Source organism: Vidua macroura, chromosome 10, assembly GCF_024509145.1.
Source record: "Vidua macroura isolate BioBank_ID:100142 chromosome 10, ASM2450914v1, whole genome shotgun sequence".
Classification (NCBI taxonomy): domain Eukaryota; kingdom Metazoa; phylum Chordata; class Aves; order Passeriformes; family Viduidae; genus Vidua; species Vidua macroura.
In genome coordinates, this window is record NC_071580.1 from 22,050,486 (window position 1) to 22,067,627 (window position 17,142).

Here is a 17,142-nt window from a genome sequence, read left to right on the forward strand (position 1 = left end):
AAATGTATAAATATTTTTGAATCCCAAATTTAATTTGACATCCCAGCAGAAGAAGAGGAAGTACATGCCATTGAAGAAGCATCAAGTTCTCCCCAAACAATTCAGTAAACTTGAAGTGTAATAATATAAACTACTTTTTCTGGGGCACTTCCTCATAGCATAGAGAATATTTCATGTAAAAGAATTTCCTAAATGACACATATTTCTTACATAAGGAACAACACACAGGCCAAATATTAAACATCATCTGATGGCAGCAATTCCATTAAATGTCATTTTGGTGAATTCAACCTAGCCCAGACCTTTCTACTTAAGAGTCTGCCACATTTTTGTGCTGATCAAAAGCCTCCAAGTTTAATCTTTTCAAAAAACCTGGAAAGCTGGCAGAACTTCTACTGTAAAACGCTGATTACTTTGAAGTGTGCCCACAGCCAGAACTAAATTGAATTTGCCAATCATTCATCTTGTAGTCTGCAAAGCCACCCTTTGGACAGACTTAGTTTGAAGAGGCCAGGTACCCCATGAAATGGCACATGTAAGATTTGGGCTGACTAAACAAGCTGGCTGTAAAAAGGGGGAAAAACCCAACTCATGGAAATAATGAATATTGCAGCCTAGCTTTGAATGGATATGTTTCATTCTCTCTTCTGTTTTGGAAGGGAAAGGAGAACCCATAAATAGCCCATTTTCCATTTTTTTAAACTCCAGAAAACACTGAGTATTTCTCCATCTTCTAACATTCAAATCAGATCCACTGGAGAAAGGCTCTTCCCAACATACTATAAAGAATAATTCCCTCTTAGTAATTAATCAAATTCCTACTTAGAAATCAAACTTTATGAAACAGATGGGGAACATGGACAGGGACAGTGGACTTAAAAGGTGGTAGAACGTAGCTATGTGGAACTTTCAGCAAACTGTTCCAGATACACCAGTAACATAAAGAAAAAACTGTCCTTTCCCATTTTGTTCTCTCTCCATCCATTACATCACTCTGTCAGTCTCTTTTCTTGCACTTTGGCAAGTTAAAAAGTCAAGTGGGCTACCAAAAAGGGCAACCACCAACTCCTGCCAGGAGAGAAGCAACTGTTTTAAACACATCTTGGAGAAAGGAAGGGATGACAAGGTAAAGCTGCATGGATTAAGTTGTTACTGTGGCTACTCTCTTCATCCCATATGGTTAAAAATGCTACTGTGGCTCATTTTAGGCAGGGAGGCAATAAACAGGGCTACTGGGCTACTGCATCAGGTTCCCCACCACACTGCACAGGGAAGGGTCTCTCCAGGAGCTCATCCTACACTCAGGCTGTCCTTCCATTGACACACCATTTTTCCCAGTAAAAAGTCAGCTGACATAGTTCTTACAGACAGAAGAGAAAATAATTTGAATAGGGGGAAAAAAACCCCAAACCACCTTTGGGATCACCCACATCTCCCTGAGCAGGCAGTGCCAAAACCCCATGGGAAAGGCCTGAGTGCCACTGCACTGACAAACTACTGCTAACCTGAATCAGACACAAACCCCACAACATCACATCTTGTTTTCACATCTAGTGACAAAAATTACAAAGCCAAGAGAAGTGGGCAAGTGGCATGGCAATCTGATCTAGGCTAGCTGCTTGGCCACCAGTTTCTCTAACTGCTTTTTGAAAAATTACTGTGCTAGCACGCACCACCTATTCAGCAATGTCACTGCCTTTTCCTAATGCCTGCCCTCAATTCCAAGTGAAAAATTCCCATTTTCCATGACAGTTCCTGCTATTCCAACAGCTCACCAAAGAAATCAGGCAGATGGTCACAGTTTAATACCTCATGCCTGTTTTCTATCATTTGCTACCTTTTTTAGCCAAAACTGAAAGGCAATGGAGGCAGTGTTAGTTGGACTGTAATGCCACAGCTGCTGACTCTGGACCTTTTTGTGCTCAGTGCTCTGAAGCTGACCCAAGGCTGATCCCTTTTCCTCATCACTGACAGCATCAGCCATGAGGTTTCTAAGTCTTTCAGTTCCAACTGATCTCATAGAGAAAAGCAGCACAATATTAATTATGGCCTCAGCATCTAGTGCCTGAATTTGGGTGTTTCTGTGGGTGTCATAATCAGAGAGAGCTTTCCAGGTAAAGAAAACTAAGACAGCTCCTAATTATGGTTAACACATACAACACAACCAGCTGAAAGCCCCATAAACCTGGCCTTGCCCTGACATTCAAAATTACAGAGCTGAGGGTGTTGCTTGGGCTTTTTTTTTTTCTTTTTTGAATCAAAACACAAAAGCACCATCTACATCAACTTGGAAAAATAAATAAAATTATCCTTCAAAAGAACCAAAGTCAGCGGATTTTCTAAAAAAATATTCTAACATAATGTAAAGGGAAAAAAGAGGCTTTTGTGCTCTATGTGGTACATGAGGGATGGGTGGGTTTGCAGTACCAGACACTCTGTGCTCAAGTGGAAGGATACAGGCACAGCCTCACTCTTAAAAAAAAAAAAAGAAATAAAAAACCACAAAACCAGATTTCATGTCTGAGACTTCAACAGCTGGACAAAATCTGTAGAAGACATCCCCAAATCCACTATTTCTTCAGAGTTCCACAGACACCTTTTTCACTCTATTTGAAAAACCCTTTTTGAGTCTATGAAACACACTAAGGCTCCAAGTGATAATTATAAATTACTGATTACAGTTTGATACTAATGTAGAATATCTGATAGCTGAGTATCTTTACTACAACACAGTTGTTTTCTAACAACAGTTCTCAGGCAAACTAGAATTAAACTCAGACGTTAATGCTGAATATGTAACAAGAATTGGAAGAAAAAAAAAATTAGTTTCAAAGCAGAATCTCCCTACTTTGTGCATGGCTTCTATGTCTTCCAGCAGATTTCCCCAAGCATATTTTTAAATAAACATTTTCAGAAACACTGAACTGACACTCCTTTGGTGCATCTCTCCTAAAGCATGCTGGCAATCAAAGACTTTCATATAGGAGTAAGTTTACTTGTAGAGGATACAAACCATTAAAATAATTAATATAAAGCAGTAACTAAGGCAAAGCTCTTCTGCTCTGCTAGCTGCCAAATTGACAAAGCTGCATGTGGCTCAGGAAGCAAGAACATTTTGGCAGGAGACAGTTGGTGTTCCCCCAAAGCAAACAACAAATAAAGACGCTCCTTACAGTATGTGCTTGTATTTAAAGTCTGTTAAAAACACAAAACATCTGTTATACTTGAGAGATTTTAAAAAACAAGCCATGCAACTGATATCACTACTTGTAAGCAGGTAAATCCCAACAGGAATCTTCATTCAGATATTGCCTCAAAATGTCCCAGCTCTCTACAGAGGCACATCCTTGTGAGCTTTAAATTATCAGAGGCTCAGTGTACTTGAAATCAGGTTTAAATATCTCTTACCTCAATGTCAAGTACTTCCACCGTGTTGTCCAACATCTTGATTTTGACGGGGAGGTCGCGCTCGTGCGCTTTGGTAGGCGATGATGCCATGGCAGTCAAGAGGTTCTGTCCTGGCTCCAAGGTACTCACTCCTGAGGTCTTCTGGGCACCCAAACGAGAGCCCGGCGTCTGCAGAATTCTGTATGTTCCTTCTATCTCTCCCATCTTCCAACAGCAAGCAGGGTCTGTAGAAACATGGAAGGAAACAGCCTGAAAGATTTTACACTGACATTCTGTATGAAAACATCACCCACTGAAGCACTATCACAAAATCCTTATTTAACACTCTTTATCCCACTAGCAAAATCAGTAATAAGGTTAATGAAACTCTGGACAGGGCTTCGAACAACCTGGTCTAGTGGAAGGTGTTCCTGCCCATGGGAGAGGTTGCAACAAGATGAGCTTTAGGGCTCCTTCCAACCCAAACCATTCTATAATGACTAAAGTCCAACAGCTGGGAAAGAAAAGCAGGAAGAAAAACTAACCACTCTGAAGCATGGTTAAGAAATGGGGTAGCCAAACTTGTGCCTTCTGCCCTCTCAACATGAACATTTTTGTTTCTGACAAGGTTTTTCTGCTGATGAGCTTCCCACCAGCAGCATGGGCACTGGGGACAGTGAAGGGTGAGGCAGGTACCTCTCATGGGTACCCAGCCATCCCACTGACTGCACCTGAGATAATGAGAACTATTAACTTCCTGTATCCCCAAAATGATGAGTCATGCAAAACCTTAACTGCTGGCAGCTCAGAGCCTTCATCAGGGACTGCTACAAGGTAACAAAGAAAAAGCTGTACTTTCCCATTTTGCTCTCTCCCTCCATCCGTTACATCACTCTGTCAGTCTCTTTTCTGTCTCTTTGGCAAGTTAAAAAGTCAAGTGGGCTACCAAACAATTCCTCACCTCACTAGCAAATTTGTGCTATACCCAGATTAAATATGTGGGCAAAAATCTCAGTTACAGAGACTGAGGCTAGTGAATGTAGGCTGACTCCTACACATGAGTCTTGCTGTCACGGCTTGGTGGCAGTTGTGCAGAGCCAATCTTTAATTTGACATGGGGAAAATGTCCCATGAGGCTCTCCCCAGCTCTCCCATGCCACCAGAACAGGGGTTATATTTGCATGGGGAATCACAGCAGGGTCTACACGAAGGTGAGGCCTGTGTGCTCAGAATGCAGCACAGCCTCTGCCCCATGGCCGCCTCCGGCACCGGGTATTTGGCAGCAAGGTGCAAGGCACCCAGCAGGAACACACAGGGAGGCTCCCTGGGCCTTTTGGGTGAATTACCCAAACACCACACTGCGTCCCAACAGTCCAGAGTGTGTGGGTACTGTGGTGGGACAGCCTTCACATCCAAAGGGGTGACAGTTTATTGTTTTGTAGTAAACATGTTTTGTCAGAAAAGAAAAGAGGCAGCTCATGACAACACTCCTTTGTCTCTCTGTGCTCAGAGTAGGTAGGCAGCCTACTCCAAGGATTTGAATGAAGCCAGCCCTATATGTCCTTACAAATTAGTTGGGGGTGGTTTATGTTCCAATTCTCACACACATTGAGACTGGTCAAATGTCTTCCTAGCTTGCAGCCCAGTGCATTTTAACATTTTGGGGATTTTATTTTTATACCTATAGATTCCTGTTAAGATAAACTTATCCCAAAAGGGCAGACAGATGCCTCCCCACCTAATCACCCACCACAAGACTTGTGTGGCCTCTGAGCCCTTGCAGAGCCCTGACCAAGCAGCACAGCTGAGACCACCCAGAGATGCCACCAGCCTCGCAGCTGACAGCATGCAACAAGAAAGTCTGACAATCACAGAATCATTACGACTGGAAAAAGTCTCTGATATCATCAGTCCAACCCCTAACCCAGCACTGCCAACACCACCACTAAACCCCAGATGCCCCATCCACACATGCTTGAACATCTCCAGAGATTGGGACTCCACCACTGCCCTAGGAAGCCTGTTCCAATGCCTAACAAACCTTACAGTGAAGAAATTTTCCCTGATACTGAATCTAAATGTCCTCTGACACAGCCTGAGGCCATTTCCTCTTGTCCTGCCCATTGTTCCCTGGTGGCAGAGCCTGACCCCCCACTTGGCTGTACCCTCCTGTCAGGGAGTTAACAGAGAGTAAGAAGGTTCCTCCTGAGCCTCTTGTTCTCCAGGCTGAGCCTGCCCAGCTGTGCCTCATCTTACTTGTTCTCCAGATCCTTCCCCAGCTCCACTGCCCTTCTCTGGACATGCACCAGGGACCCAAAACCAAACCCAGCATGAAGGATGAGCTTAACCTTAGAAGTGGGCACACATTGCCCTGTGCCCAACCTCCCAGCTTTGGTTGACAAATAATCAGAAATTTTCTTCCTTAGGGTGTTTTGTGTGTATTCTTTGGCTGAACTTCTTGGTTTGTGCAGCCACACAGCCAAGGAGAAATTTGGTCATAAATTTTAAAACCATCCTAACAACGAAATTCATCAGAAAGAGATACCCAGGTACACCTCTAACTGCTAATCTGAAGAGAAACCAGAGCTTGATCTGGTCATCAATGATATTGTGTACCTTATCAGGTAATGACATGGTAAACTTTTGCTATTGGCATTCAGGAGCTGCCCAGGATCAGTCATACTCCTCATGGAGCTCTTTATTAGCCACCCACTCTTAAAATTAGTGCTCCAGGAGCACTCATTCCCTTCTGAATAAACAGCTCCTGGAAGAGACACACACTGCAGTTACTCAAAAGGAAAAAAATGCAAGCAGCAACAGCCAAGGCAGCAGAAGGAACAGCCCTGCAGAGACCTCAGCTGCCTCCCCTCCAGCTGGAGGCAGCTGCTTCCCCAAGGCAAGGCAGGCAGGCCACCCAAGGCTGGACTCAGGAGGAGCTCCTGGGTACTCTCTAGCTTTGGTCACCAGCCAGGAGAGACCAAAGTCATATCAAACAGAAATTGCACATGTCAAAGTCTTTCCCCACAGGTGGTAACAGGAAAAGTGAACTCAGTGGCACTTGACCTCATATCCCACTGATGACATGTTCCTAAAAATATTTACGCCAGCCAATATTCAGATTTTAAAGGCCAAATAAGCGCTAGGCAGAACACATGATGTGCAGAAGCAAGCATGATACCCAGAAGAGCAGTGGTCTGCTGTGCCAGCTGGGAGCATCTCCCCCATGCCACGTTCCCTCCCAGGGCAGCCCACTGATTCCACCACAACTATTGACAATCCCCAGATAGCCCAGTCTGCTCCCTCTGCCTTCAACACCCAATGTGTGAGGAGTGCTAACCAAGCCAAGCACTATTTCCAGTTTCACCACCAGAGTTACATATGGGGTTTTAAGCCCTCTGACTACATATGACATTTCTGGACAAAAGCCACAGTGCCATGGTTCAGGAAACACTTCAGTTCAAGGGGCTGACTACACAAAAGAAGGAAAATTAACTAGACAGGCTGCAAGCCCCAAGAATACATAATTTCTACAGGCAGAGGAGAAGATCCCAAGAGCATCCTGCCATGGGTGAGCCACAACAAGGTCTCAACAATGCAAACCTAAAATACAATATTACCACAACACTGGTGTTCTGGGATAAAAAAAAATCTTTCTTGCATTGCCTCTCTCTGAACTTGCTTGCACCTAGTGTTTATCCTGATCATTTCCTACAAACTGGGACCAGGCACCAAAGCTAAATCTGCTCCCTGAAGTACAGTGACTGAATGAGCATTGCTCTCAGCCCTAAATGAAGGGGCAAACCAAGCAAAATTTACAAAATTTAGATGGCTGTATGTAATCTTTTTTTTTTTTACTTTTTGTACCAGGTACTTTTTGGAAGAGCTTTTAAGTCACAACGAGTTTCATCTTTTACCTGGATGGAATAAACATATTTTTCAGAAGCAATAAAGCATTTTCAGCTATCAGCAAATCTGGAAAGGCAGCTTACACCTGAGGATATGCAAGATCATAGAAACATAGAGTGGTTTGGGTTTAAAGGGACCTTAAAGTCCACCTTGTTGCAGCTCCCTGCCATGGGCAGGGACACCTTCCACTAGACCAGGTTACTTCAAGCCCCTTTCAATCTGGTTTTGCACACTTGGATGATACCAATGGCTTTCAAAGGAACGCCTCTGAGCATGGTGTCTTTTGGTCAGCGGCAGGGGCCATGCTCCATCCCTCACCCATACAGAAGGCAGATCTGAAGTGAGGCCAGTTTCCCAGGTGCCAAGTGTGAGCAGGGTAGTCCCTGCCTTCCATGGGAAGGGATGGGTACACACGGAGCAGCAAGGAAGAACAAAAAAGCAAACTTTCCTCTCTTAAATCTTTCAGCCATAGCCATCCGTGTTAGCACTGCTGCGCTGAGCTGACACAAATGATGCACCAGGAATCCACCACCGCAAGGAAGACGGGTGAAGACTCCGAGTGCTCGGGTGCGAGAGGAGCGACGTGTCTCCATGCGGCCCATACCTCAGGCTCCCCTACGACCCGGTCCCGCCTCACGGCCTCGAAGGGTTTCATGGCTCTCCCCTGCAGAGCTGCACGGCCACACGCTGGCCTGGAAGGAGCTGGATGGGCGGGGACAGCGGGGAACGTCCGCGGTCGGTCCCTGCCAGGTGAGCGGCGCTTCAGCAGCGCTTCTCTGACCGAGCAGCGACGCAGGACCCTGCCGGCCCGGGTCCCCGCACGGAGGCGAACCAGAGGACGGGCTGTGCCGGGGTGCGGCTTCTCACACACTCGCAGCCCGAGTGGGCAGCGGCGAAGCCGCCCAGGCCGGACCTGCGGCAGCCCCCTGCGAAGGCCCTCTCTGGGCCCCCGAGGAAGCCGCTCCCCAGTCCCCGGCAGCCCCCGGGGGACTTCGGCGACCTGGCAGAGCGCCGGCCGCAGACCCCGTTCCCTTCCCCAGCCCGGCTGCCACACGAGCGCCCCGGGCCGGGGCCGCCCCGCCGGCAGCGGCGGAAGCGCGGCCGCGCAGGCGGGGCGGGCCGAGCCGCCGGCCTGGGGCGCCGCTCGCCGGCAGCGCCGCTCCAGCCCCCTCAGCTCCCGCCCCCCGCGATCCGGCCGCCGCTTCGGCCAGGGACCCGGCCCGGTTCGGTTCGGTTCGGTTCGCGCCCCGGCCCGCGCCCCGGAGCCGCCGCCCCGCGCTCACCTCCAGGCCGGGCCCGCTCCGCCGCCGCCCCGCGCTCACACCGGCCCCGAGCGGCCCCGCCCCGCCCCGCCCGCCTGTGGGCAGCGGGGCCGGGGCGGGCCGGCCCCACCCTACGAGCGGGTAACGGGCCCGGGGCGGGCCCCGGGGACCTCGCTCCGCGCACGGAGCTGCATCGCGGAGAGCGGCGCGGCGAGACACACAGAGCGAGCCCTCCCGCTGCCCCACCGCCCGGTTCCGCCGAGCTTAGAGGATTATTTTATACCAAAGCGAAACCCAAAGTGTGGTTTTCTAGCACGAGGAAGGCTTTAAAATTATAGTTCCATCCGAAGCTGAAGGGCGGCCAGCTCACAGGCTGCTGCCCAAGGCCTGCACCCCAAAAAGAGGCACATGAAATCCCCCAATGCCACCCCAGACATCCATCACGCACACCCCACAGATCCTCAGGGAAACACTGCCCTGGGAGACAATGCCATGCCAGTAACCAGCCCCAGACCAAGTAGTGAAAATTTTAGGTCTTCACTAGGTTAAATTTTTCACATATAAATGGGGATAGAAACAGACTCAGTGCTACAGAACAGGAGAAAATGTGGGTGCTGCGCAGGGGCATCAGGCAGTGTTGCTGGCCAAAGGAGCTGAAGACCACAAAAGCAGCATCATCCTCCTCCTCACTCCCCTACCAGCAAACCCATCCCTCACTGACACAGACAAGAACAAAACACTGTAGGAAATTCAGCACAGGACAAACAGATCTTTGCACCGTCTGGATTTCATCAGCTCTAAAGCTGAGGCCAAGGCTGGCAGATAAAAGGATAGCCTGGAAAGGAGCTCTTCCTGAAAAGGGCCACCTTTGACAACCCCTGAGTCACCCATAGCTCACTACAGTCTGCTCTTCAAGACAAGAAGCAACAGGAATGAGAGAAGTCCTTGGGTTTCTCTAGATACGGATTGTTGGCCAATAGCATGAGAAATGCTAGGAGCCATCTTGTTTCTGAGAACTTGACCTTTTCACAGCAATATGAAAAACAAAATATTGGCATAACATATGACTTTTGGTAATAAAAAACACATAAATTATGCAGAACAGCCCTTTCAAACAGAAGCAGCTTCATTACTCTCACTCATGAAAAGGCAACTTGCAAATTTAATGAGTAATTCCTGACTAACAGCATTCTCATCTCTTCAAAAGAACCAAAAGACACAAGGTTTTAAAAAATATGTCCCATGATTTGGTCTCCTTAAAAAGTGATGTGAAGCTGAAAAATCTCATGAAAAGAAACGTAAATAGGAAAGTTGAAAAAGTGTGCACAACATTTTAGACAATTCCATTTATAAGATCAATGGTGATTTCAGTCAGGTGAAGTGCTCTCGTTACTGAGAGGCTGTTCCAGTATCTTATTTGCATGGCTTTTTATTGGCAACTTAACTGCTAATATAGTTTCACATCCTTCAAAGTGCAGACACTTCAGAGTCATCTTCATTTTGATCACTTTCTTTAACATCTAAAAAGAGCACTAAAGTTTTCTTGTGCAAAAAAGCAGCTGCCACTAAGTCAGAGAACAAATCTGATGTGATCACTTTAAAGCCACATACCACCACACTTAGGAGAGGAAGCAAAAATTACAGATGTGGCAGTCTTTAGAAACATCAACACCCTGCTGCTGCCCTTTATGCTTCATTCAAGAGTCCTGACTTTGTTGCTTACTCAAAACACAGGTAATTGACAGAACTGAAACAATGCAGTAAGGAAAAGGCACAAAGGTTCAGTGTTTAATTGTCCTCATCTTGAACACCTGTTTCTACATGCAGCTCATTTCTGACCTGTCTATTCACACAAGCAAAAAAAAAAAACAAAAAAAAAAAAAAAACAAAAAAAAAAAAAACAAAACCCCATCATATTAGAGAATTCCAGAATAGTTTGGGATGGAAAGGACCTTAAAGGTCTCCTCTGCCATGGGCAGGGACACCTTCCACTATCTCAGGTCACTCCAAGCCCCATCCAACCTGGCCTTGGACACATCCACGGATAGAGCAGCCACAGGGTACAATAAGGAAGGGCCATATCAGGTTGAACTTCTGTTCTATACACTCAATCATTTAATAAATCCTCAGCAACTGTAACAAAAAACATGCTTGAGATGTAGTGTTTGGTGATTTTGAAAACTAAAAGAGGGAGTGGATTGGTTATCTCTACCAGGCTCAGCAGTCTGTTCTTTACAGCTGCCCACAAAGACTTTTAAGTTTCTGTAACAGCCATGAAATCAAACTTTTCAGTCATCCAAACAGTGTTTGAAGCCTTTACAGGAGGAGGAAGAAGTTTAGAGACCAAAACTAGAAGAAGAATGTCATCACACATGAAAGCCAGCTGTTGCAGTTGGAAGGATGCAGTGTCAGGACAAAGCACAGCTTTCTCCTTTTGAGATAAAAACTGATAACAAGGTGTAACTCTCTCACTCAATTAATACAACAGATAATCTGCACCATGTTCTCCTCTTGGCCTGAGCAGGACAATTAGAATTACCCTTTCACTACACTATAATATCATCTTTTTCTTTAATCACCCTCTGGATGAGGGTTGAGGAAATCCTTCAAAGCAGATTTCTTATCCAACTCAGATAACAGCTGGGAAAGCTTCTTTTTTAGTCAGATCCTTCACCATGACAAAGAGAAACTCTGCAGACTGAAAAATTACACCTATTGATGATTTTGTCAGCACATATTTTCCAAATACACACTACAAAGCTCTGTCTCTCAGAGGTCTCCATCTCATAAGAACAAGGCAAGCAGTTTCAAATGCTTACATTGTGTCTTCCTTGCTGTCTACAGCAGCAAGTTGGCATAGCTGAGAGGAAGAATATTTACAACCACTTAAGCTAGCATTTTATACCATGTACACCAAACTAACTGGGCCACATGCCACCAGTTCACTTCTCCAGTGTGTTGTACTGGGACTCCACCATGACAACACACATGGGCACACCAAGGATGGAAAGAGGAAGATGGATTGATATAGGTTTCATTGCAGGTGGGTCACTGAAAGCACCAAAATCCCTTTTGGGGCAGTTCAGAGACCTTTGACTGCCACAGTTCACTGCCATTGTCCTACTTTAGTTCAAGCCAGAGCCTTGTATGACAATTCTCCCATCTGTTACTACCTACAGATATTCACCAATTTGCTGTAGGCATCATTAACCTAAGCCTAAGCACAGTGTCTCTCAGGACTAAGTGGAAGGGCTGAGAGCTTTCACCACAAGATGATCACTCTTTGTTGCATCACTCTGGAGGACCTGGTGACACTGCATCACCTGCAGAGCACCTCAGAGGTCCACCAGGGGAAAAACTCACTTTTACACAATTGTGTTTACATGTTAGATGAAATGTCATGACAATTAGTGACCACCCTGGCCATGTTTCTGGTCTAGAAGTGTTTCAGCCCTGAAAAGTTCAGCCTGCAATGGCCTGTGCAGCAGAACTGGACAGAGACCAGTTACCTTGTCTTACTGACCCATCCTCTGGATTGCCTCCCACATCACCTTAGACATCTCAGTAAGGACCAGTCTACAGGATCAACAAGTCATTCCTCAACATGTCTCATCACTGATTAACAAGTTCTCTACCCAACAGTCACAAAGAGCTTAAGTTTCTTTCTTAAATAGCAAAATCAAGCCAATTTCAGCAATTTTAATCAGGTGGTGCTCTGTACTAACAGCCCACCAGTACCCCAGATGGTAGAAAAACAGAAAAGAGTGAAATCATAAAATCTGAGCAATCCACCAACTGTCATTAGCAAATGACAAAAGACTCAAGTCAAAGTGAACAGGAACTGCTGGATAAGCAGAGATATGATCCACACAATGAGCACAAAGATTAAACAACAAAGCCATACCTGTACGTGCCTCTTACCAGAATTACTCTCTTACTCCAGGCTCACTTACTGTTAAAATTGACCTGAAAGCATAGGAGAAATACTGTTCTTCAACAGCAGTGAATGAAGATGCTTCAAAAATTGTCAGAATGCACCTCATTCTACTGGCAGAGATGGAATGGCAAAGCAGTAGCAAGGGCAATAGCAATAGCAGTAGCAGGACCTTGCTAAACCAACTGATTTCCATGCTACAGATACTTGTAGACTCTGTGGTTGGGATTTCGCACATCCAATCTTAAATAATTCTGCCCTCCACAATCATGCTCTAGCACTTCTCCCAGAAGGAAATCATTGAGCTTCTCAGATTCTTCACCTTTGGAGTATTTTTCAAGAGCCCTTCTACACACACTGCAACTTCTAATTACATTGGCCTTTATAAAACACAAAGTCCACCAGCCTCAGACCATGACCTGGAATTAAACCCTCATTATTAACCAATTCTTTAGAACAGGCCTGGGTACTTGTGTACAGGAAAAACTTCTGCTAAAAGAAAAACCCCAAGAGGCTGCAATCCCTTTTTGCAATCACCTACTTTGACTTTCATAATTATATATCTATTTTAACTTGGCTCTCATGGTGAAGGTGGCAATTAGAACAGGTAAATTAAGCACAGCATATGTTCCTACCTGCACACACACAGACACACTCACTCAGCAGCTTCTCTCAGTCTGACTAGTGAACTTGTCCAAGCACGTCCTCCCTGCCCAGAAGGTTCAGTCTGTAGCCAGCAGCAGTTTTGAAGCCACAGCACAAAAATCAAGAGCATAGACAAGCTACAAAGTGAAATGAAATAGAGCTGCTGAGCCACAACACTGGAACAAAAGTCCAGGCAAAATCTGAGAGCTGTGTCTGCCGTGTTCTTATCCACAGGTAACAGCTGAGACACGGGCAATCCCTTATTGCCCCCACGTGGTGCATCAATCCTATTGCACAAAAGCACTAATATGCTCAGAATTCCTCTAAATTTCCTTTAAATTGAATCCAAAGGTTTTTTGATAGATGTTAGTTCTGTGACTGTAACAGCCTAAACGTTAAGCTGCTACCAGCTTTTCTGCAATTATATTAATTTATTATTCTCTCACACTTAATAATGTCTGCACAGTGAGGGCAACAAAGCATGTCTGAAGCAGCAAGGCCTGAACACCACTCCCCAACAAAACTCAGAGTGTCAGAAGGCTCACCCTGCCTTTTTTTTAATTATTACTTTTTAAATCCCATTGAGGTTCTTCTCATTTCCCTGCCCATCAAATCAGCCTGGGTTTTGTTACCTCAGAGAAGTTGCACAAGGGTTCAAGTCAGTCATGCCTTGTACAATGCCTCAAAGATCTACATGAAAAATGTCTGTATGTGTCTGGGGGGGTGGGAAGCAAGACATCCCCAGACAGAAACACTGCTCCCCCACAATCTGAAATTCTGACAAGAAAGATCACCTTATCCTCACATACCATCAACTTCAGTCAACAAGTCAACAAATGCACAAATGCCCAGTTAAATATAAAAAAGAAAAAGGCCTAGTTATATTTCATGGACAGGAAACTTAGAATAAAATGATAAATTTAGGATCTCCAAACAGTAGACACAGATAAGCTTGGCAATTATTTCACTGCCAGATAAACCACAGTTGAGGCTGTCAGTAACACCAACTCTGCTGCATTAAGTTCTTTCAGAAATGAGGTAGCCAAACACAGATTGCTGGCAAAACAAACTGGTGGATTCCCCACTCTGCCCTCAACACAAAGGGCTGTTCCAGCTGTTTGTGCCAGGACACAGAGCACAGCAGTCCCACTGCTGCCAAGACACAGCCCCTGAGCTGAGCCCAGCTGTCAGACACATGGACAACCACCCCTGTCATGCTGTGTTTCCATGTTTCAAAGCAGCCTGAGACTATTTGCTGGGCAGGAAATGAAGATTCAAACCAGTTTTCTTGCTCTGGGTGCAAACTTTCAAAGAGACTGAAATATTCCTGGAAAGGCAAATCACATGTTCTCTGCAGGGGACAAGCTCTGAACTCAGAGCAAGTACCACTACAGGAAAAGCTCAAGCTAGGTTTTGGGCTCTCCTTTATGCAAAAGCTTCTTAAAAGTAAAAATAAATCAAAAACTTAAAAACAACAGGGGAATTCGAGATTGCAAGGCACAGGAGTGAGCATGTTCTGAACAAAGCATTTTACTGTCAGTGCCTTTTTTTAAAAAATAAATATGCTATTGATGCAGCACAGGATCTGTTTTAATGAGTGTTTTGCATTAGCTCCCATGGATGTGTATATTTACCTATTTTATAGAATACACTGAGTTACCTTCACAACACTTGTGATCTCTTATGCTTCCTACATGGGTTTTTCCCCATGAATTTTTAGCTTCTGCTTTTAAAAATTAGGTGATTCCTCATTGCCTCACCAGCTTCAAATTGTTTGTCAATAAAAAACAGGGGAACAGCCAGGCTCAAGCACTTTAAGCATGATGCCTCAATGTGGTGAAGTTGATAATGGAAGGCACATCTTATAACTCAGATCTCCCTGACTTTTCGCCATGTCTTCCTGGATGTGACTTACAGGGCTGAAGAGAAATTTCTATCTGCACTCTTGGAATGCAGCCTTAAACCTAACACCATTTACATCACCACAGATGAGATGTGCAAAGCTGAGAGCCAGGGAGGGCTGGGATAGAGCAAAAACAACCAGCTCCATCAGTTCTACAGAACCATTTACAGCAGGTTTCAAAGGGAGCAGGATAAGCCCCAGGCTTGGAAGAGAGAGTAGAGCTCCTCATTCTTTTCCTATCTAGGAGTTCAGTGTTTCCTACAGTAATAAGTGCTGCATTGCTTTCTCTGTGGGACTGCTCCATAAAGCCAGGCAGGATGGCTGTGAGGCTGTGTCTGCTCTCACCAGAGTAACTCCCCAAAAGCGTGTTGCTCTCTCTCTGAGGTAGCTGGACACCTCCTCTGCCTTGCTGGACTGACAGGCTCTCCTTTCTGTGGGTGGGAGTGAAATTCATTTGTCTTCTGCATTTCAAGCACCGAAACTAAACTTGCAAACACATAGCTACATCAGATCTTGCCTTGCTAAATGCTGCAGAAACTCCACAATGCACCTGAAACTTGGGCACACCCTGCCGTGGCTGTGAGCCAGGCCCAGGTGATCCCATCATGTCTGGGCTGCACTGGCAGCGTGTCTGGCTATCACACCACTCCTTAGACAAAGCTCTTCCTCCTCATACTCCATTCCCAGTTTCTGGACCTGACCTCTAATGACATCAAATGTAACTTCACTGCACATGGGCTCACCTGGGCACTGTGACAACAGCCTGGTTCCAGCACCCTCCAAGTCTTCATATAAAAGGACACATGAGCAGGTGACAGCACCTCCCTTTTTATGGATTATGAAGGGATTCTTAGGAAACAACTACACACCAAGGGCTGCTCCAGCACAGAGACAACACCTGCTTCACTGGTAAAGTGACCTGCACTGCCAGCCACATGCCTTTGGGGCTGTCCAAAGGAACAGCAGCCCAGAGCCTCGTTCAGCATCTCTGGGACGAGGTGGCAGACATGGCAGGAACAGGGCTTCAGGACAACAAGCTGGCTCATCAAACTGTTATCTCTCCTGAGAAATTGCCCTTGGGAATTGTGGGCTGTGGGAAAATCTCTATGGCAAGCTGAGTTATGAAGTGTTTTAATCACAGCTTTCTTGCACTGCAGGAATCCTTTAAGTATTTCTTTCTGGCTTTCTCTGACAGCAGGAGCCCTGTGTTAAGCTCTTTGAGCTCTATGCCATACACAGCACTGAGAAAAAACAGCAAATAGGGAAGAGCTCATGATTCCATGGAGTCCTTTGCAATGAATTCCAGTACAATGTCCTTCCAAGCAATAGTTTCAACTCTTCCCAAAGCCTTTATGGATTATATTCTTGCACATTCTGAGCAATTACCACCTCATTTGTCCTCTCAGACACTTCCCTAAAGCATGTAGCATTTCAGGATCTATTACAAAGTGTCCAGAGAAAGGCAGGATAAGTTACATTTCTCATTTTTCTTTACTCAGATGTCAGGAAACAAAGGTTTATAGATATTTTGTTCACTTCCTTTTTCTTTTTGTAACCACTAAATGTGTGTAACAAGCTAGCAAAATGCTGATAGAAATCCTTCTCCAAGGCCCAGAAGCCAGATAAACCAGCAAGAGCACCACAGAGAATCCAACAAAACAGACACACGAGATGTGCTCAGCCCTGTCCAAATACTCAGAAAGATCCAGGCAATATTTGGCAGTGTGGAGCGGGAGAGCTGCCTGAAAACAAGGCACTTCTCTGCACTCATGCTGTCTATTGAGACAGAAACAGCAAAGGACTCAACTGACATCGAAGTTACAATCCATTAATCTGAACTTAATTTCTTTCAGTCCTGAGAGGATTTCCTACTAAATGCCTTCTGAATATAGCTGGGATTGGTAGCATTTGTTAATGAATGCCAAACATTCCCTTCCACTCACATCACAGGAGAGCTTTCTCCTCAGTAGCTTACTCGGAGGTCATTAGAGTGTGTATGAAAACAGAGGTGTGACTAATTCATCCACAGGTGTCATACAAATGGAAAGCCTGGGAGCAAGCAGTGTCAGAATTTGATCTCCAGCCCAGCCATCCTAATATTCAAA

The 17,142-nt window shown here is 45.5% G+C and overlaps 2 protein-coding genes across 5 annotated transcripts in view; both read right to left on the minus strand.

Moving 5' to 3' along the window:
• FARP2 (FERM, ARH/RhoGEF and pleckstrin domain protein 2) overlaps positions 1-8,631 on the minus strand; it is a 73,480-nt gene extending 64,849 nt beyond the window's left edge. Inside the window, exons 1-2 of one of the 4 annotated variants that reach the window (XM_053986086.1) lie at positions 8,577-8,631; positions 3,409-3,632 (exon numbers count right to left, since the gene is read on the minus strand). In XM_053986086.1, coding sequence (XP_053842061.1) covers positions 3,409-3,612 — 204 coding nt within the window. In that variant the 5' untranslated portion in view covers positions 3,613-3,632; positions 8,577-8,631. Of the gene's footprint in view, positions 1-3,408; positions 3,633-6,003; positions 6,059-7,897; positions 8,346-8,576 lie in introns of those variants that run through there. The other 3 variants (XM_053986085.1, XM_053986087.1, XM_053986088.1) reach the window with 3 other exon arrangements.
• SEPTIN2 (septin 2) overlaps positions 3,570-17,142 on the minus strand; it is a 35,538-nt gene continuing 21,965 nt past the window's right edge. The window contains exon 13 of the mRNA XM_053986094.1: positions 3,570-3,632. The gene's annotated coding sequence lies outside the window, so the exon portion shown is untranslated. The remainder of the gene's footprint in view (positions 3,633-17,142) is intronic.